The following is a 22257-nucleotide window of genomic DNA, read 5'->3' as shown; positions in this document are numbered from 1 at the left end:
TAAATTAAAACCTTCCATCAACATTTCATGTGTCTGAAAACCATCTTAATAAGGAGAAAGTTATTTTATTACATGATTCCTGCTTGGGGCAAAGTATCTCAAATGTTTATTTCTGAACACAAATATTGAGTCTTCATCTATGCCCCTATGATACACTCATACAACAAGCAAGGGGGATAACTCCAGCAAGATAAGTTGATAGAAAATTTTGGACATTATAGCCGTACAATACCAGAAAAGATATGTTTACATACATTCTATATGGGCAATTACAAAATAATGAAGGAAGCAAATTTCCACAAAGTTTCTAGCAATACAAAATACTATTTTTGTAAGCTAGATTTTGCAAAAAAGTAATTATTTAATGTCATTAAGCACAAGTTGTTTTTTTTTATTATTTTATTGAAGAGAGGAAGACATGTTATTTGAGGATAATACGTAAATATATAAGAACTGGGTTTTAGATAAAATTAATAGTAGGGTGGGACAAATGAATGAACATAGCTAAAAGGGTTGAAGAAAGGTAAGTTATGCATTAAAAACAGAAGAAAAGAATAGAAGAAATTTCAGAGCTTGGAGATAAGATATAGTTAATTGGGTGGAGATTAAAGAGGTCCTCAATGTATAAAAATGGTGCAAAGAGACTCCTAATCTAAATAATTACACTGTATAGTGTATATATATTATATTTAGAGTGATTGTATTATATTTAGAGGCAATGGACAAAGTGCTTTACAATATCTAGTTATGGCTCTTTATATACTGAGTTCAAATCCTGCTGAGGCGAACTTTACCTTTTATCCTTTAAGGACTGATAAACTAAGGTATTGTTCAAGTACTGGGATTAAAATAATTGGCTATACTCTTTCCCAAAATTTGAGGCCTTTTATATATTTTAAAAATCAATATTTAGGAAAACAAAATTGGTGGATGGGCAGAATTGCTAGAGTATCTGATCAAATGCATTGTGGTATTAAGTTATGACCCTTTACATACTGAGTTCAAATCGTGTCAAAATCAACTTTGCCTTTCATTCTTCCAGGGCCAATAAAATAAAATAAAGCAACACCATAAGCTCCAGTCCTTGTTACGATGTGGTAGCTTGTGTGCCTCAATGACCTTGAGAGCTATGTTAGTGAAGAGTGTGCTCTTGGTAGAGCTTCTCATGCTAGACAGATAAAAGGATAGAGGCCAGAATAATATGAAGCGTCTCTCCTCTGAGGTATATATGAGCTTGTGTAAAGCCTAAAAAAGATACTAAGTTATAGAAGCATTGATGACGATTCAAAACCAAGAAAACCTGCGAGAGGAAGGCCTTCCTTCAGGGAAACATATGACACTGATGAGGATGGACCCATACAGAGAGAATAGTCTTGAGACGTCCTAGATATGATAACTGGAGAAAAGTTATTGATGGCCTAACTTCTATTGGGAGCAAAGGGCTTAAGTTAGTACTAGTCAATTACTGGGGTGGAGTCTGTAGGCTCAAAACAGACATTAGCTAACCTATAACCTTACATAAGTTTAAGTTAGTCATTTACATTTATTCAACCATTAATAGAAAACCTGTAGTATAGTAATTTACCTGAAAAAATGGTGAGAAACATCGTTTCTTTGAGGTGTTGGACAAATGCCACCATTTGGATGTTTAATAACTTCATTCTTCTCTGAAAGCAAACATGAAAATGTTTTTAGTTTCATTTTATCATAAATACAATTTAAAGCAATCTTGAGGATGATATTCATATTACACAGCTACAGTAAACACTTGTTATCAAGTCATAGCAGTCCATAATTAGACTTATAAATGCCACCAAAAATAAACTGGGTATAGTAACTAAAAACAATCCAGATACCAGTACAACAGAAATTAAATGAACTGCAAACTATTCTCTATGGAATATTACCTTGGTAATTAAGTGCTTCAACAATGTAGATAACAAAATAGACGCAGGCCAGGCATAGCTGTGTGGTAAGAAGTTTACTTTCCAACCACGTGTTTTTTGGTTCAGTCCCACTGTGTGGCAACTTGGGCAAGTGTCTTCTACCATAGCCTTGGGCTGACCAAAACCTTGTGAGTGGATTTGGTAGATGGAAACTGAAAAAAGCCCATGTGTGTGTGTGTGTGTGTGTTTGTGTTTGTGTTTGTCCCTCACAACCACTTGACAACCAGTGTTGGTGTGTTTATGTCCTTTTAACTCAGCAGTTTGGTAAAAGAGTCTGATAGAATAAGTATCAGGCTTAAAAAAATGTTCTGAGGTCAATTCATTTGACAAAAACTTTTCAAAGGCAGTGCTCCAGTGTGGCTACAGTTTAATGATTGAAACAAATAAAAGAAAATAAATAAATAGATAAATAAATAAATAGATAAATAAACAAATAAATAAATAAATGCAGATTCATCCTCAACATAGAATTTTATCCTTTTAAAAATTTTTTTACTTATATTTCATATAACCTCTCTTTCAGGAAAAGTATGACAGTTGCAGCAAAAAGTTCATTGGTATTAGTATAACTAATACTAGTGTTATAATACAAGCTAGAAAGTCATTCACCAACATCCATCAGTTATAAATATGTGGGTTCCAGGTGATCCAATTAACAGAACAACCTGCTCGTGAAATTAACATGCAAGTGGCTGAGCACCCCACAGACACATGTACCCTTAACCTAGTTCTCAGGAAGATTCAGCATGGCACAGAGTGACAAGGCTGGCCCTTTTGAATTAGAAATACAACTCATTTGCCAGCAGACTCGAATGGAGCAGTGTGAAATAAAGTGTCTTGCTCAAGGACACAATGTATTGCCAGGAATTGAACTCGTGACCTTATGATCATGAGCCAAATGCCCTAACCACTAAGCCACATGCCTTCACTTCTGATGATTCAGTGTTGGAGTAAAAAGTAAAGTGACGTGCTTTAGGAACCTGTGTTGTAACAATTTGACATTTCAACGCTTGCGATTGGTGTATGGGCAGAGACAGCAAAGGCAGATTACTATCCTCTGTACAGGTTGTAGCATGAGGAAATGCATCCAATACACTTCATAAGGTAGTTGGTGGATATTCTCCATTGAATATGTTTTGCTACATAGCTGGAGACTACAGCTATTTAATAGATAAGAGCCTTCATGTCAAAATGAACCAGTTGCTGACAGGGTAATAAGATGTCATCATGATATGGAACTTGCTTTGCTCTTGAATAAACTTGACAGCACAAACTATAGAAATAAACTTGACATCACAAACCTTAGAAACTGTTAGCAATGGAAAATATAAATGAGACCTAGTCCTCTAAGCCATCTTAGGGAAGTCAGTAACTCTGGATATGAAATGGCTCTGAATGACATCCCATCCAACCCATGCAGGTATGGAGAGTGAATATAAACTGATGATAATGATGATGATGATGGGGAGGAGGAAGAGGAGGAGGAGGAGGAGGGCTGATGATGATGATGATAATGAGGAGGAGGGGCTGATGATGATGATGATGGGGATGAGGATGAGGATGAGGAAAATGATAATGAGGATGAGGATATATGTGTATGTTTGTGCGTGATGTATGTATGCATGAGGGACAGTGGAAGATATAAAAAATGAATTAGATTAAATTGTAAAGTCACCTTGAGAATCGCACTTATAGGACAGCATTGTGTTTTCCCTAGAAAACGTTACCTCCCGTATCTTTGTCTGTGATTTGGGTGTTAATACTGAGAATGATGACTGAGGAAGGCTCGTTGGGTCTCCAGTTGCTACATCTTTGGTTTCTGATTGTTTTGGAAGAGAAGAGGAATTTCTGAAAGAATAAGGGCAAAAATATTGGGTCATCCCATAAATAATGCACTTTTTTCAATTGCATGAGCTAAAAGTTGGAGGGGGACAGGATAAACTACCTACATCAACTTGCTATAAAAGCAAGTAGTAATTTTACCCTGTACTTATTTTTAGTGGAATATTTGAAGAGTGCAGTTCAATTTTAACAGTTATTTTTCCAAAGCTATATAATGGAAATGACAAAGGAGCATATTCGACATATTTTGCTTTAAGAATTCAATTTAGGCAACAATGCAGCAGAAAGTGTGAGGAATATTAATGCAGTATAAGGGGATCGAACAATAAGTGTAAGCCAGTGTCAATGGTAGTTCCAAAAATTCTGAGCTGGAAACTACAGCCTAGAAGATGAGTCTCATCCTGGAAGATCCGCAGAGCTTGATGAGGATATCCTGCAAACCCTGGTGGAACAAAATCACATTATAACTGTTGAGGAACTAGCAGAGAAGTTTGGATTTGGTCATTCAACCATTCATTGACACCTGCATGCCATTGGAGACGTCAGCAAATTGGGTCAATGGATTCCTCACAAACTTTCCAATTTTAATCGCGTGCAGGGCAATAAGACAGGGCAATAAGATGTCATCATGATACTGAACTCTCTTTCCTGTTGAATAAACTTGACATCACAAACTATTTCTTGCAACACATATTATAATCAGACGCAGAGACTTATTTTCCTTGCCTTGCACTAACTTACCATTTGTTTTAGAGTGAATAACTTTTTAACATACTGAAATAATGCACAACCTTTTTACACTAAAAAAGGAAAGTAAAAACTTTTGCCTGTATTTTACGATGCTTATATCTTACATCAAATTGAAAGTAAACTTTAGTTGTATAGTATGAAAATTTCTACAATTATTTTCAACTCATGCAGCATTACATTAAACATGCTCTTTACTCTCACAAAACATGCAATATTTATTATTTTTTTTGTATTCTCTTATGTACTAATGTTTCTTAGCCATTATTATGTATAACATTCTTCTACTGTTGGACTAAAATTTGCATGAAATTAGTTCTGGCCACTATTTTTATTTTAAAATTAAATTAGTTCTGGACACCGTTTTTATTATAGAATTAAATTAGTTCTGGCCACTATTTTTATTATAGAATTAAATTAGTTCTGGCCACTATTTTTATTTTAAAATTAAATTAGTTCTGGTCACCGTTTTTATTATAGAATTAAATTAGTTCTTGCCACTATTTTTATTATAGAATTAAATTAGTTCTGGCCACTATTTTTATTTTAAAATTAAATTAGTTCTGACCACTATTTTTATTATAAAATCAAATTAATTCTGGCCACTGTTTTGATTATAAAATTAAATTAGTTCTGGTCACTATCTTTACTATAAAATTAAATTAGTTCTGGTCACCGTTTTTATTATAGAATTAAATTAGTTCTGGCCACTATTTTTATTATCAAATTAAATTAATTCTGGCCACTGTCTTGATTATAAAATTAAATTAGTTCTGGCCACTGTTTTTATTAAAGAATTAAATTAGTTCTGGCTACTATTTTTATTATAAAATTAAATTAGTAAATTGTTGAAAGATTTACCTTTTGTTCCTATTTCTTTCCTTTGCTCTGAATTATAAGTTGCCTGGCATAAGCATTCATGTTATAACAAGACTTGTGAACTTTTTATATTATTATGCTTGTAATTTGTCAAAATCTTATTGTCTCTCATCAAAAGGAGACCTTCAACCTTTGATCCCTCACCATCCTAAATATCTTATTCATCTGCTAGGAATCATATACAACGTATAATATTTAATTTTAAAATCAATCCACATTCCAAAAAGCTTTTATCAAAGAAACCAGTTCATATTAAAAAATTGCGAGTAAGGTTTAAAATAAGAAAACTCACTGAGGTATGCTTTCTTTACCAAAGTTATTGGTAGATTTAGGGGTCTTACTTTCAACTATTAATATATCACTGTCTTTCTGTGTGCAGGAAGTGAGGTATCCATCATCAACAATAACTCCACTAGCTTGATAAAAGAAACACAAAATAGAAGAAAATTTTTTAAAAGACTTATAGAAAATTAATTCATCTGGAAGTTATTTTAAAATGACATTTTTATCTCTGAAAAAGTAAATAGTTGAAAGTTATGAGAGATTTTAATATATATTCTAGTTACTCTGGTATATGAAAAAAGCATCTGGTACAGGCTGTAATATGGTTTGTGATAGGAAGAGTCTCAGCTATAGAAACCATGTTAAATAGACACTGCAACACATGAAGCCGTTTTTAGGCCCATTGGATCCTGTCAAGCCATCCAATCCATACCAGTATGGAAGATTTTCAATAAATGATTATAATGATAAGTAAGCCAGCAGTACAGTAAGAATATTGGAAAAATTCCTGTGACATTCTTTCCATAAAGTGGTAAACTGGCAGAATCATAAAGGAATCAGAAAAAGCCTATGGCATTTCTACCAGTTATTTATGTTCTGATTTCAAATCCTGTCAAAATCAACTTTACTTTTCATCCTTCCGAAGTTGATAGGTACCTGTCAATTTAATTGATGAAGCCCCTCCTCCTAAAAGCTGCTTGCTTTGTATCTAAATTAAAAACAATTATTGCAAGCCAACCAAATATTAGTGAATTTCATAAGGATAATATCACAATTTTATATCTACTTAGAACTTAATGAAAGGGGCTCTTGAAAATTACAGTGGAGGTGACAGGATATGAACTATTAACTCTTTGGGTACTTGTTTATTATCCAATTACTTTGGAAAATAAACTTCCCATGCAGGAAGTCATATATCTATATTCGATATTTTTCAATAAATAAAATTAAAAACAAACATTCATACTATAAAGAAAATTATAAAGAACAAATATGAACAGTAAAATAAATAAATATGCAAAATGTGCAAAATGGTTTTAGATTCTTCATGAAATAAATGTGTTTTCAAAAAATTGCTGACTTTAAAATTAAGTAGTCAATGTATTTGTCCCTGTTCTATGAATCTAATAGTAAAGGATATTACAGAACTTGAAGTCTTCAATGTGAATGGAGCTGGGGTACTGCCTTGAAAGGTTTAGTCAGACATATCAACCTCAGTACTTATTATAAGTCTGAGCCGCTAGGATATGGGATACAAAATGATCAACACTGGTTGTCAAGTGGTAGGAGAGGACAAACACAATGGCACACACAAAATACATGCATACACACACACACATACACACATGTATACATACATAAATACATACACACATGCAGGGACTCATAATGCATGCAAAGATACATACATACATACATACATATATATATACATTCACATATAATGGGCTTCCACACAATTTCCATCTATCAAATTCACTCACAAGGCCTGAGGTTATAATAAAAGACACTTGCCCAAGGTGTCATACAGTGGGACTACACATGAAACCATGTGGCTGCAAAGTAAGCTTCTTAATCCCAAAAACCATACCTCTTACACAAAGTATATTTGAATTACTTACTTGGTTCTGATGCAGTCTGAGAAAAATATGTTCTTTGTGGTTGCGGAGCAGAATATGTTAAATTTATCCAAGAATAGTTTGGTTCTTGACTTTCAATAAAAGTGGAAGAAGCGCCATTACTAAGACTGGAAACACAACTTCCAGTTTGCCGACTGTAACCTCGAATAAGTTGGCTTGATTCTTGGCTATCTCCCACTCGCTGCTCATCCAAAGGCCGTAATATTTGCTTACAGAGCTTCATTTCTCTAAAGAGTTCAGACCTGCAAAGATCAGGAAACAAAACATGGTCTATTATTTTTTGTGTTTTTTACTCAAAAACAACTTTCACCTATATTTTTGCACACTTTATTCTAAAACAGCATTCATAAATAAGCAGGTATAAGTAGGTTGTTACCCAAATCTACAATACAAGATTGACTCTTGGTCACATGACATCACTATGCTTACTCCACATTCTTACGATATTTGGCTGCAGACAGTAACTTAGAGAAGGATGTGTCCTGCCAGATCAATTATCAACTTATTGATGTGATACAGTAAATAACACTTCAATTGTTGTCTGAAATTTCAGTAAGGGTTTGTATTTTTAGGTTCTCTTTTATATCCCAATTGGCTGAAAACACCAGTCCAGCAATACTTGTATATATTAAGTCCTCTGATCCATACAAGGTTAAAATTGGTTTCAAATTTTTCCACAAGGGCAGCAATTCTAGGGGAGGGGTAAGTCAGTTACATCAACCCTAGTATTCAATTGGTACTTATTTCCTCAATCCTGAAAGGATGAAAGGTAAAGTCGACCTCAGTGGAATTTGAACTCAGAATGTAAAGACAAACGAAATGCTAAGCATTTTGCCTGGCATGTTACCAATTCTGCCAGCTTGCTGTCTTAATACAAGGCTAATATTAAATTATATGAACTATTTTCTTAGGAAGACAGACAATTATGCCCAAAATATACATATATTCTAAGCATGCTGTGTGGTTAAGAAGCTCACTTTGCAACTTTGTGGGTTTGGGTTCAGTTCCACAGTGCAGCACCTTAAGCAAGGGTTTCCTGCTATTGCCCTGCAGTGACCAATGTTTTGTGAGTAAATTTGGTAGACAGAAACTGTGAGAATGCTCATTCTCTCTGTCTCTGTCTGTCTGTCTCTCTCTCTTTCTCTCCCCCTCCACACATATGAATGTATATGTGTGTGTGTGTGTGTGTGTGTGTGTGTGTGTGTGTGTGTGTCTATGTTTGTGTTTGTCTCCCCACCACTTGACAATCAGTGTTGGGTTGTTTACTTTGTGGTTTGGCAAAACTGACCAATAGAATAAGTGCCAGACTATTAAAAACTAAGTACTGATATTAATTTATTCAACTAAACATATCAAGGTGGCACTCCAGCATGGCTACAGTCAGGTGACTGAAGCAAATAAAAGATAAAAGATATTGTATACATTTATTCAAATGTAATTAATTAGATTACTTGGTGTCAGAAGTTAATTTGCAAGAATAGTTTTCTAAACTCGCCTTATAAAAAGTGGTAGTCTTCTGTATTGTGCCCATGAAAGCATCCTCTCACATTCTTCTGATGTAGCTCCATACTGAGACAAGGGTGTTTCTGTAGAACCATTTTCATTAATATTTGGTTGGCTGTCCTCAAAAGCTCCTGTTAAACGGTTATAAGATAAACCAATTGGGAAAACCTGAAAAACGAAATTTGAAAATAATTTCATTTTAACAATAAGAGCTGATGGTCAAGATAATGGAGGTGGCAGAAGATCTTCCCAAGGACACAGTGAGGAATGCACACACTAGATTCTGGAGCTGTCTTGAGGCTGTGGTGGAAGGTGAGGGCAGCTACTTAGAATAAACTGTTCTATCCCAGCCATAATCTAGTTGATACTTTTTGACTTTTTAAAATACTTTCATTTTTAGATGGGATATTGTGTTTTATTTTCCTTTTATGGAAACTGTCAAATTTGCCCAAACATCCTGTATATCACCTTTCATGCACTTTTTTCTGTAAGGGATTTAAGAAAATTAAAAGGTTAATATTTTTGAAAATCTGGATATGTATTGGCAATTTTACATGTATTTGTATATTTGAATACCTACTTGGCATGCAGTAAAGTATCTAGGTGTGTGAGAGAGATAGCAATGAGGGCTATCTGCCCTAGGTGACACTTTTATGGGGGTAGCAGTTTTGGGTCTACTGTATAAGGCTGGAGGTCCTGTTAGGGAGTGTGGTAAACTTGAGGGTTTCCCCAAACAGCACATACTCTAGATATGGCACTGATGGCATGAAGCATGTGGCTATGTGCACATGTTTTATTCCATTTTCAGTGTGTCATGGAATGAACACCTCATTAATACAAGAAACTTCTAAAAGTATCAAATAGCATTAGAGAAAAATGAATTTGCTTTGCTGGACACTGGAGCTGGTTAGGGACATCCTATTTCAAATATCTCAATGTCGTTGCAATTGCATTGATTTAAGTATAGTGAAAATATTCATCAATCAGTTTAAAGATGACATGTAATGTAACCGACAGGAACTTCCACATACCATGGATGATGATGATGATAGTGGTGGTAGTGGTGGTGGTGGTGGTGGTGGTGGTGACGATGATGACGATGATGACGACGATGATGATGATGATGATGATGATGATGATGATGTTGTAGTAGTAGTAGTAGTAGTAGTAGTAGTAGTAGTAGTAGTATTTGAACGATGGAGTTGTGAAAACTACAGTGATCTTGCAGTATCCTTTATCCACAGTAATTGATGCATTACTGTATATTTAAAGCACTGATTAGTTAGTTGACAACAGGAAATACCCATCATTATTAAGTATAAAACAGATTGATTTGGATCCAATTTCAGTAATCAACATGAAATTCAGCTTTGATAATTCTGAATTTGTAATTGCTAATACTGTCCAAATTATAAGATGAAGCAAAAGGGGCTGAAAATGTGCCAAGAATTATCGGAAATATATCAAAAATAGAGCTGTGACTTCCTGTATGAGCTTTTGATAATCACATGTGGGTTTTTTTTTTTTATTATGTAAAAGCTTAATTCATATACAATAGTCTTAGTGACAGGTATATATACATTAAAGACAAGTTTATAGAGGAATCAACTCTAATTTCTCTATAAACATCTTACAGAATTTCAAAATAAGAATCACATTCCTTGGAGTTGATAGGATGTCTTTTTTTCCCTTCAACAAAACAATGTACTATGTCTATGTAGCTGTGTAGAAGAAATGCTTATGAAAAAAATTTGACTCTATGATGCTAGAAGTGGTGCAGAAGCACCTTTATAAACTTAACACAGTGTCATGACAGTTTTTGTTCTGCTTTATAAGTTGAAGTAGTATAAACCAATGCACTAAGTTACTTATACTCATATACACGCACAGGTTCACACAATTTTCAGCTTGCCCACACATACATACTCACGCATTCACCTCCCATTCATATATACACACTCACACTCACCATTCTCACATACACACATGTGCTTGTACACCTTAGCTTCATCTGGGTCACCGTTCTTATCTCCCTTCCATTCAGCCTCTTTCTTCCAGCCATTTCATCATGTTGAACCATTCATTAATCCCTAACATTTTCTTTTTCTCTCCATTTTTTTTTCCATTTTCTCTCTGTTTTTTTCCTCTTAATCCTTTCCGTCAAAGTGCATAGGCTTGAAACGTCAGAGACTTTTCCATTCTTCACAAGTGTTAAACTAATAAAACCTGCTTGTTATTCCTTCACCTGTCTTCATCTTTTGCTGTCTGTAAATTTTAACTATATAAACCAAGGACAATGAGTTTCTCATAGAATTCATATTCATCAACAGAATTCAAAAAGCTGTGTGAAGATAGACACATTGAAGCTATATACATTATAGGCTTCTATGTTTTTTCACCCAAATTCAGCTCTCTTGTCTTAGTCAATTACTTTAGTTCTACGCAGTATAATACAAAAATGGGTATGTGTGCATGTCACATTGGACAGCTTAATTGCAAAAGCATTCCAACTGCTGTGTATAACCCTCATGCCATTTCCATCCTTGAATTTCATTTGTAGAAATGTAAGACTACAAATCCAATTTTGACAGTTAAGTAAATAGAAGCTTTACCTTAAGCCAAAATGAAGCGCATAATAGTAGCTGAATTATATTGAATCACATTAAAACAGTACATAATTGCAATGTCTCAGAATTGTATCAGAGGTGACCTATTCTTTGCTACAAAATGCAATACAGAGCTATATGGTTAAAGAGTTTGCTTCACAACCATGTGGTTTTAGGTTCAATCCCATTGCACTGCCCCTTGGTCAAGTATCTTCTGTCAGAGTCTTGGGCTGATCAAAGTGAGTAGAATTTTGTAGATAGAAACTGTGTGGCAGCCCAATGGAGAAACCATTCTCAAACATGAGTATTGGCTTAATTTTAACTCAACTACCTGTATCATGGATGTTTTATAGAATACACCTTGTTGTTAAGAATCAAGTTAGGTCTCTGGACCAAAGATAATTTCCATCAAGTATGTAGGCTATAAAAAATGAGGCCAGGAGCTCTGCACTTCTACATCTGTCGAAGCCCTTAATTACTCCCAACCATTCAATAACACCATTACAATGTGTAATGTTACTCCAGATGTTTTCCAAATAAATCCAATTGCCTAAATAATTATTTCAAATTTTTGTCACAAAGGCAGCTTGAGAGAGGTGGAGATGAGTCGATTACACTGACCCCAGTGTTCCACTGGTACTTATGTTATCAACCCCAAAAGGATGAAAAGCAAAGTTGACCTCGGCAGAATTTTAGTTCAGAATGTAGCAGCAGACGAAATGCCGCTAAGCATTTCGCACAGCATGCTAACAATTCTGCCAGCTCGCTGCCTTCTCAACGACTTAAATAATAACACATTGAGTACAGCTTATAATCAATGGAAGTGTTAGTGGATTTACAGTGGATGTGAATGCTTACTAGTCACAGATACAGTGACAAATTACATCAGTAGCAATGATGATAACTGTTATAACAGTGCAGACTATATGTAGTAATGTAAGCACTAATATGATGCAAGCTTTGATTAATCAAAACACTAGCTGCACCAAGGAGAGCTAAGCTCGCATCTACCTTAGCGAAAGGTTGATTAAATTGATATCTCAATTGTCATAGATATTTATGTATAATGTTACCAAGTATAATATGTATAACAATTTTGGGGGCTTGAATTGTGTTAAAAACATATAATGCTATGCTGTTGCATTGCTACTACAAGGGTTGATAATCAACCATAATCTAGTGTGTTAGTTTCTTTAGTATTTAATTTCATTCCCTATTTAAGTCAGCTGTTGCAACTTTCCAACCAGATCAGTGTGCTATTTCTTGCAGAAGGCTGATCTGAAACCCAGACAACTAAAAAAAAGTCACCAAGGAGATAAGCACCACAGCTGAAACCAACTCAAGGCAGTTGTGGTTGACAAGAGATCACATGTGGAAACATTCTGCAGAGAAAACAATATTCAGTTCTAGCTGCCCCACTCAGGTAAAGCATACTGACTAATGAGCAATGTTCATGTGACCCTGAGCTACTTGATGGTATGGAAGGGCTTTAAACATTGTAATGGGCTCAGAAGAAGAGCTTGCAATACCTCTGAGTAGTTCCAGTAATGTGAGAGCAAGTGGCTCAGTGGTTATGGGGTTACATTCACAATTGCAAGTTTCAAGTTTTCAATTCTCTGATCAGGCTGTGTGTTGTTGTACAACACTTGTGAGTAAAACACTTAATTTACTTTCTGCTTTGATCACTTCAACATCTGACATGTAGCACACCATGCACAAGGCAATGTTCATTTGATGGAGTGAGTGAGCTAAAGTAGAGCACAGACATTTGATCCCTATAAACAAATCACCTGTGCACGTTGTTCAGCAAGAAATTGCAGAATACTGATCTGGTATCTACTGCAGCAAAGTTCACCAGAACCACAACCACCACCACCGGTGTCGGGGAAAAGCATCTCCAATGTTTATTTGACCTGTAATTTTATTTTTTTTTTTTAAATGATAAGGCTTTATTACGATTATGTGAACATTGCTTGAAAATAATTGTTCAAAAACAATAATTTGAAAACAATTATTTGAAAAGCATTTATTTGAATGGAAAATTGTATGAAAGAAAATTATTCAAAAGGACAATTATACCAAATGTTAATTATTCTAAATTTTTCATTTTATTTAAACAAAAACGATTAAATTAAAGATCAAGTTCACAAAGGATATTTATTTTGAATAACTGTTTTTCGAATAACTGTTTTCGAATAATTGTTTCAAACTATTTTCCTGATACATTTTATAACCCCATTGTGTATTCGCTTCATAAAAGTGAGTGGGGAAAAACTTTACAGTCTTATGCTATGTATTATCCACAGCCCTAAGGCAGCAAACTGGCTGAACTGTTAGCATGCCAGGCTAAATGATTAGTGGCATTTTGTCCATTTTTCTAATTCTGAGTTCAAATTCTGCTGAGGTTGACTTTACTTTTCATCCTTTCGGGGTCAATAAGATAAGTACTAGTTAAGTACTGAGGTTGATGTAATTGATTTTCCCCTCCTCTGAAATTGCTGGCTGAGCACTAAGATGTGAAACCATTATATGCAACCTTAATGTTTTATTCCTGATTTTGGTACAACAAAATGTCATATTATGCATGGATATTTACAGTAATATAAACTAGAAACAGACTTGTGCTGAGAAAGGAAATTGATCTGATCTTTGGCAGACATGGTAGTAATTTCATGTATGTTTTGATCTTATCAGAAGTATAATCTTTGCCATGATGACCAGATTTGTAAATAAGAAATTACTCTAGGTATGTGCAATTATGTATGATAACATAATAACAGAGGGGATTTACTCAGGGATGCTATCTGCATGGAAAATAATAATGTAATTAGTAACATGCTGTGGTACAGTTTGTGTGTGTGTGTGTGTGTGTGTAAAAGAGTGTGTGTGTGTGTAAAAGTGTGTGTGTGTGTGTGTGTGTGTGTGTGTGTATATGTAAGAGAGTGTGTGTGTGCTTGTAGAAGAAATATACAGAATCTGGTATATGTATTTATACATGCATATACACTCGATCAAGTGTTTTTCTTTGTCAAACATGAGCACATATTTTAAAATTATAGTATGGTTGATGATATATTCTACAAGCTATGTATTGTAAAGATAAGTATTAGATGAAATATGTCAGAACAAAATCTAAGAGTTATAAACCATGCATGTTCCAAGTCAAAAATATTATTACAGCAATACATATTGCTTACAATCAAACTTTTCAGTATCAAATATGTAGAAACTTACCGGTGCCTTAAGAAAATGATTGAAATAATCCCAGAAAACATCATCATAGGACAGGAGATCTTCTAGGTTTTCTTCTGGAGTCTCAGGTACTGTTGATACAAAAATGGATGTTCAGTAGGGAAACAACCAAAAATAGACAATTCTGATATCTTATTTCAAAGAAAATTTTGTATATTATGAAGATGTCATCATTCTACATCCACTTTTCCATTCTTGCATGGGTCAGATGGAAGTTGTCAAACTGGATTTTCTATGTCTGGATGCCCATCCTGTTGCCAACCTTCATCTATTTCCAAGCAAGGTAACATTCTCCATGACCAGACATGTTACAACTAGCACATGAAGTCAAGGAGACAGTAACACACATTCATATACATACACATACACATACATACACATATTATATAACATTTTTATGTTTCAGGTTCTATATGTGACTGCTTAATCATGCCGTGTACAAAAGAAGCCTTGGAACTATCTGAATTTCAAAGAGGCTGTATTGTGGGTCATTCTGAAGGTGGACATAGTCAGCGTAAAATCGTAGGAAACCTTGGGATCCTGCTTTCTACAGTTAATAGAGTGATTGTACAATTCACCAGTGAGGGGAAGGAGTCCACATTCCCTTGTTCAGATCAACCAAGGCACCCTGACGGGACCCTTCTCTTTGCTAAGAGAAATGTGGCGGACAATCCTCATTGTAAGGCCTCTGACATAGCAGAACAAGTTGATGTCAGTCCCAGAACAACTGTCAGGTATCCCCACAAACTTGGTTACTATGACAGAGCAGCGAGAAGGAAGCCACTTCTTTGAGCAGCCAACATCAAGTGGAGAAAAGATTGGGTCAGTGAGATGGTGGAGAGACAACTAGCATTTTGAGATACTGTCATATTCTCTGACGAGTCCAGATTTGCTGTATTTCTTGACAGTGGTCGAGTGTGGGTCTGGAAACTCTGTGATCAATTTTTTATCAAAAGAACTGATATCTGAAGTCTGTTTCAGGTGGGTTGGTCTCAACACTTAAATATGTGTGTACATAATGTATTTAGCAATACAATATATTACCTGTTGCATTTAAAAATCTCATGATCTATGAGTTTGATATCAGAATATATTACATGTGCACATTATGTATTTAGTAATACAACATATTTTGCATATTTAGCACACTATATATTTAGCAATACAACATATTAACTGTTGTAGATAAAAATCTCATGATCTTTGATATCACAATATATTATCCATCAAGTAATTCTGTTGTTTTACAGAGGTTTTATATAGGTGAATGCCAAATTTGTAATGTACTTAGGTTCAGGTTTGCCATAAGTGTCTAGATGTAAAGTTTAAATAATGTGTTTGTGTATGTGTGTGTATGTGTGTGTATGTCTGTAAATGTGTGTGTATGTGTGTGCGCACATGCATATCTGTGTGTGTGTGTGTGTGTGTATTGGAAGTTAAAGTAGTAGAATTGACTGGAAGGTATGATACTGAATCAGTCTAAATTCTTTACATTATTTACTTCAATGCTATAATTTGAAATTAAAATAAAGCCATAATGGCTGATTTTGATTTATATCTCTTTGATGTGAATTATATATAAAAAAAAACATAAAATTGCTTTAACCCTTTAGAAAAGAACAGGTTCTGATCCGTCCAAAATTCTAATCCTTTAATCGTTTACAACTCACATAGAGTCATAAAAGTCAGTATATTTCAACCTAGTGGTGTTTATATTATGAAGCTTATAATCAGCAATGTCTTCAACTAGTGGAGTTTATAACATAAAAACCTGAGAGATAAATAACTTTGTACAGAGGAAGAGAGTCTATGTCAGGCAATGTTTCTTACATAAGCATTTGAACATAACACCGCAAGACAACAGATGTTTGTCAGTTCCACAGAACTGTCCCTCCTTGTCTGGGTGGAAGCAAAAAAAAAGGATTCTATACACTCACACATTTTGCTAGAAATAGCAAGCAACTGAATCTCCCTTAAATCATACACTACTATCTTATAAAAGTTATCATATAATGTGGCTCCAAGCTCCCTGCACAAAGGAAAAGGTATAGGATGGTCACATTTGGAATGCTTTTGATCATAATTTGCTTAGTTAGTAATGATCTGGAACTACACAACAATGGTAAGAACAATTAATGTCTAGGTGAACTTTGTTTTCGATAGCATAGTGGCTTGGCTCTAAGCTATCAAAAAAATATAGTGCCAGTAACAGATTAAGAATTTCTGACCATTTGTTTACCTGTCTACTCTTTAGATATGTTAATTTTTCATGTCTCATATGAAATATTGTACCTTGATGTTGTATTTCTGTCATCACTACTCAAGTAAGGTGAAATCTATGATTTGCTGAGAGGTAAAATAAGACTGAAGCATGTCCAGAGTTGTTTTCCTTGATTTCTAAAGTGATTAAAATTGTATTTGTCATTTCTTAAATTTTGCCTAAGGAAGGCTTTGGACAATAAGTGGCAAGACAGAATCCTTCATACAGAAGTTCTCAGATGTGCTAAGGCATCCAGTTTGTTTTTCAAGCTTAATCCAATTTTGTAGGACTAAAAGTGTTGTCAGAATTTTTGACTCTAGACTGAGATCTATTATTTTGAATTTGCAAATGGAGAGTGCAGTATTGGTGCACCTTGTGAAAGAGTCAAAGAGGCTCTGAAAAAACCTTAAAGGATTGCAACATCAACTCAAACTCAAGGAAGGATCATGCTAGATAGGTCTGCTTGGAAGGAAGCCAGTATCAGAAGATCAAGGTACTATATGTTAAACTGCCATTCGTTAAGTTTATAGCTGCATTTATCTCTCCATTAGTCAAACATAACAACCTAACCCTAACCCTAACACCATCCCAAGAGATGCAATAACTGATACAGACAATATTTGGGGTATGGCTTGGGAACAATCCACCCCTGTAGATTTAATAAAGCATTTGGTTCCAAATTCTGTGAACATTACTAAAGGAGGAATTTCAACCATGTTTCATGGTCTGCTACCACAACAGCTCCTTTATAGGACCCGGTTAGCTCAAGACATCTTCAGGAGGAACCACGTCCGGTTTCGGCCCCTACTCCTCTACCGTTTTGACATGGCGGGGCCACCCCCTTTCGGAGGTGTCTTCAGCTCTGGTGTTGGGTGCATGTCTTCTTTCACTGTTTGTGACTGTTCTAATTCAACTGTGGAATGTCCCTCGCTATGGTTATTTTCCAGGAGGTTCTGGCCACACGTCTTACGGTTCATCAACCCACATTGTTGAATTACTTTCTTCCAACATACCTTCCCTTGGTGGATTAGGATCCAGTTAGCTGAAGACATCATCAGGAGGAACCACGTCCGGTTTCGGCCCCTACTCCTCTACCGTTTTGATGTGGCGGGACCCCCCCTTTCGGAGGTGTCTTCAGCTCTGGTGTTGGGTGCATGTCTTCTTTCTTCTATTCCCTGGCCTCTTCGATGCAGCATCAACGAGTGTCAGCGTCCGACTGATCGTCATGATAAATACTTGAAGAAGTCTGGAGGATATAATTGCTGAAACACTACCATAATAAAAATGAAGATGAACATTCTCGTTCAAATGTATCAGTGTATAATAACAATTTAAAATTTTGGTCCAGGGAAGGGAAAGTTAATTCCATTGATCCTGGTACTCTACTGGTGCTAATTTTATTGACCTCAAAAGATTGAAGGCAAAGTCAACCTTGACAAAATTTGAACTCAGAATGTAAAGACAAATGAAACACTGCAGAGCATCTTGTCTGGCATGCTAATGTTTCTGCCAAGTCACCATCTTTGATCAGTGTGTGATAACGATGATTGCTCAGATCATAAATTCAGGCTTAATTTAAATGTGTGTGTGTGTGTGTGTGTGTGTGTGTGCATGCATGTATGCGAATGTGTATGTGTGTGTATGTGTGTGTATGTGTGTGTGTGTGTGTGTGTGTGCATGCATACATGTGTGTGCATGCATGTGCATGTGTGTGTGTGTGTGTGTACGTGCATGTGTATGTGCGTGCATGCATGTATGCGAATGTGTATGTGTCTGTGTGTGCATGCATGTGCATGTGTGTGCATGCATGTGCATGTGTGTGTGTGTGTGTGTGTGTGTGTGTGCATGTGTGTGTGTGTGTGTGCGTGCATATCCGCTTGCTGATATGTATTGGTGAAATATATACATATTGTCAAGGAACTGGAAAAAAAAATAAAATGATGCTCTCAAGTTACTCTCACCTCCAGAGACTGAAAAAAATGTAATTTGCTTCTTAGAATTTTACAGCCAATGATTTGGCTGTCATCAAATTGTGACTTAAAATGAATAATAAACATAAAATATGACGACTATTAGGATTCTCCTCAGCTTTGATGGAACAACTGTCACAAGAGAGTAGAAGTGGCTGTGTGGTAAGTAGCTTGCTTACGAACCACATGGTCCTGGGTTCAGTCACACTGCGTGGCACCTTGGGCAAGTGTCTTCTACTATAGCCTCGGGTCGACCAAAGCCTTGTGAGTGGATCTGGTAGACGGAAACTGAAAGAAGCTCGTCATATATATGTATATATATATATATATGTGTGTGTGTGCGTGTGTATATGTTTGTGTGTCAGTGTTTGTCCTCCCAACATCGCTTGACAACCGACGCTGGTGTGTTTACGTCCCTGTATCTTAGCGGTTCGGTAAAAGAAACTGATAGAATAAGTACTAGGCTTAGAAAGAACAAGTCCTTGGGTCGATTTGCTTGACTAAAGGCAGTGCTCCAGCATGGCCACAGTCAAATGACTGAAACAAGTACAAGAGTAAAAGAGTAAGATCTCTTAAAATCTAAGCATCCCATACAAAGCTAACATCCATGTAAGCTTCACAATAAATAATAAAAATTGCAAGATACCCTGTTACAAACCAGTTACTTATTTCTCTATGTGAAGCATATTAAGTATTACTTTAAAAAAATTGATAACTATATCTACTGGTTTATTGATTTAAGCTGAAATATGATCAATACGATCTAAGTGAACATAATTAAGGTACAGAACACAGTATAACAATACAACACTGTTTTGAAAATATTACCACTCCCACCTGAACAAATAATAAAACATATAGATACACAAACAAAATAACCATAATATCAATAGCTACATTAAGTCCAGACATTGAACTGTATTGACAAACTGGTTTCTAAGGAATTCCAAGTACTCAACAAATGTCATAATGAAAATGGGTCCATATTATTGACCCAAGTTGATTCTGTTTTGAGCAGAATTTGATTTGTTCAAAATTTTTTTTTCTAGCTTTTAGTCTGGAGGGAAGGGCAGTAGGGCGTGAAGGCAAGTAGGAGGAAAAGTATGGGGTCTAATACAGCCCTGTTTTAATCAGGTATTGTGAGAAGGACAGAGACACCAATGGTATCTAAATATTTGCTGGTAGGAGAGTGAGAGAGAGAGAGAGAGATACCAGCAAATCAGAAGCAATCATTCATTGCTTAGCCATTATAATTAAAATAGACACTAAATGATGGTTGGAGGTAGGAGAGGAAATTCTCTATAAGCTGGAGACCTGGTCTGAATGCATGCAACAGGGCAGACTCCATTGAAGGCAACCAAGATGCATTAGACCAAGTGATAAATGAAATCTGCCACCCTGATAGGGTATGGCAAGATTCAAACTCAGGGCATGCAGAGAGATGAAACAAATACCAAAATGCATCTGATCTGTCATGATTTTAGTTTGACCAATTTGCTGCCCTTGATTGGTATATTTTATTGGCCACCAAAAAGGTGAGAGGCAAAGTTGAACTCAGCCGGATGTGAACTCAGAGTGTAGAGAGTCAGAACTAATAACATGAGCTATTCTATCTGATGCAGTAACAGCTCTGTTTATTTATCACCTGTACACCTCCACACATGCATGAACATGCACACACATGCATACTCATACACACACACACACACACACACACACACACACACACACACACATGTGGCGAGCTGGCAGAAACGTTAGCACGCTGGGCGAAATGCTTAGCGGTATTTCGTCTGCCGCTATGTTCTGAGTTCAAATTCTGCCAAGGTCGACTTTGCCTGTCATCCTTTCGGGATCGATTAAATAAGTACCAATTATGTACTGAGGTCGATATAGTCGACTTAATCCGTTTGTCTGTCCTTGTTTGTCCCCTCTGTGTGTAGCCCCTTGTGGGTAGTAAAGAAATAACACATGCACATGCGTCTGTATGCACACATGCACATTCATATGTGTGTGTGTGGGTGTGTGTATGTGTGCACATATGTACATGCACCAAAGGTGTCATTTCCATTTCTTGCTTGATGTTGCCATGTTTAATTTTCTTCTGACCATTACATCCTATAGCTCTGTACCATTGAAATAGCAGAATGAAATGAAACACTCCTTATTTGTGAAACAAGCAGGAAATGGTTGACAACAGGAAGAACATCCAGCCATAAAAATACTGCCTTGAAAAGTGTCCATCCAGCCTATGTTTACATAGAACATAGAAAATGGATGTAAAATGACTTGGTTTTTAAAACAAACATTTTCAGCATGTTTGTTTTGAAAACCATGTTTAGTTTTTTTTTTTTTCTTGCATGCATGCATGCATCTACACATACATACATACATATATACGTACATATACATACATACATACATACATACATACATATAAATATATATATATATGTATATATATATATATATATATATATATATATATATATATATATATATATATATATACATATATATATACATATATATATATATATATGTAAATATATAAAAACAAAAAGATAAAGAGAGCAAAGGTAAGGTTGGAGAAGTATTTTATGGATAGAGTCTTACAGCTGTTTCTGGGAAGATCCAGTACTTCCCTTCATCGGAGACAGAAAAAATAAAGTAATCTATTATTATATCCATAGGCGGATATTTTTAGTATGAAGTGGTAAAGAGTGTGATGTGCTGAAAAAAGAGAGAACAGTACTTGAAGTGTAGTTTCATTCCAGTGTAGTTTCATTCCTTTGCTCTCTTTATCTTTTTGTTTTTATATATTTACATATACACACGCTAATACACGACTTATAATACCCAATCCTGTTCATACAACGACTGGGGCAAAACTAGTTGGTATACAGCACTTACTCGGTATTACCTGTATCCTCCTGGGTTTGGTTAAATCCAATACCCTCCTCAACCTTATATATATATATATATATATATATATATATATATATATATATATATATAAGGTGATTAAAATCAAAATAAGCAACAAGGATATCCAAAGTTAATGCACTACGATCATTTCATGCAACTCCATTTAATTAAGCAAAGTGAACATTACATCAAATGTAAAATGCAGAGCAATCCTCAGCTGCACAAAGATATAGAAATTTACTGAAATTTCATTTCAACAGAAGGACATATTTTTATAACTAAATGTAGTTTTAAATGTAGATTACAAAAATCAAATGTGTTTTTCTCTGAGATGTACCATTGTGGAGCCTTTTGGTGTCATATGCTTATACATACATACATACATACATACATACACCCTCG

General features: G+C 35.4%; 1 protein-coding gene across 2 annotated transcripts in view; it reads right to left on the bottom strand.

The window, feature by feature from the left end:
* Nucleotides 1–22257, bottom strand: part of LOC106867448 (uncharacterized) — an 81716-nt gene that overhangs the window by 55778 nt on the left and 3681 nt on the right. For both annotated transcript variants that reach the window (XR_016242400.1, XM_014912326.3), the window contains exons 2-7: nucleotides 14680–14768; nucleotides 8832–9007; nucleotides 7319–7578; nucleotides 5707–5830; nucleotides 3622–3794; nucleotides 1586–1667 (exon numbers count right to left, since the gene is read on the bottom strand). Coding sequence is in view for 1 of the 2 variants with exons in the window: in XM_014912326.3 (XP_014767812.1) it covers nucleotides 1586–1667; nucleotides 3622–3794; nucleotides 5707–5830; nucleotides 7319–7578; nucleotides 8832–9007; nucleotides 14680–14768 (904 nt within the window). In the remaining variant the exon portion in view is untranslated. The remainder of the gene's footprint in view (nucleotides 1–1585; nucleotides 1668–3621; nucleotides 3795–5706; nucleotides 5831–7318; nucleotides 7579–8831; nucleotides 9008–14679; nucleotides 14769–22257) is intronic.

Source organism: Octopus bimaculoides, chromosome 6 (assembly GCF_046866305.1).
Source record: "Octopus bimaculoides isolate indiv1 chromosome 6, ASM4686630v1, whole genome shotgun sequence".
In the NCBI taxonomy this organism is placed as follows: domain Eukaryota; kingdom Metazoa; phylum Mollusca; class Cephalopoda; order Octopoda; family Octopodidae; genus Octopus; species Octopus bimaculoides.
The sequence above is the reverse complement of the archived record's forward strand: the minus strand, read 5'-3'. Positions and strand labels throughout refer to the sequence as shown.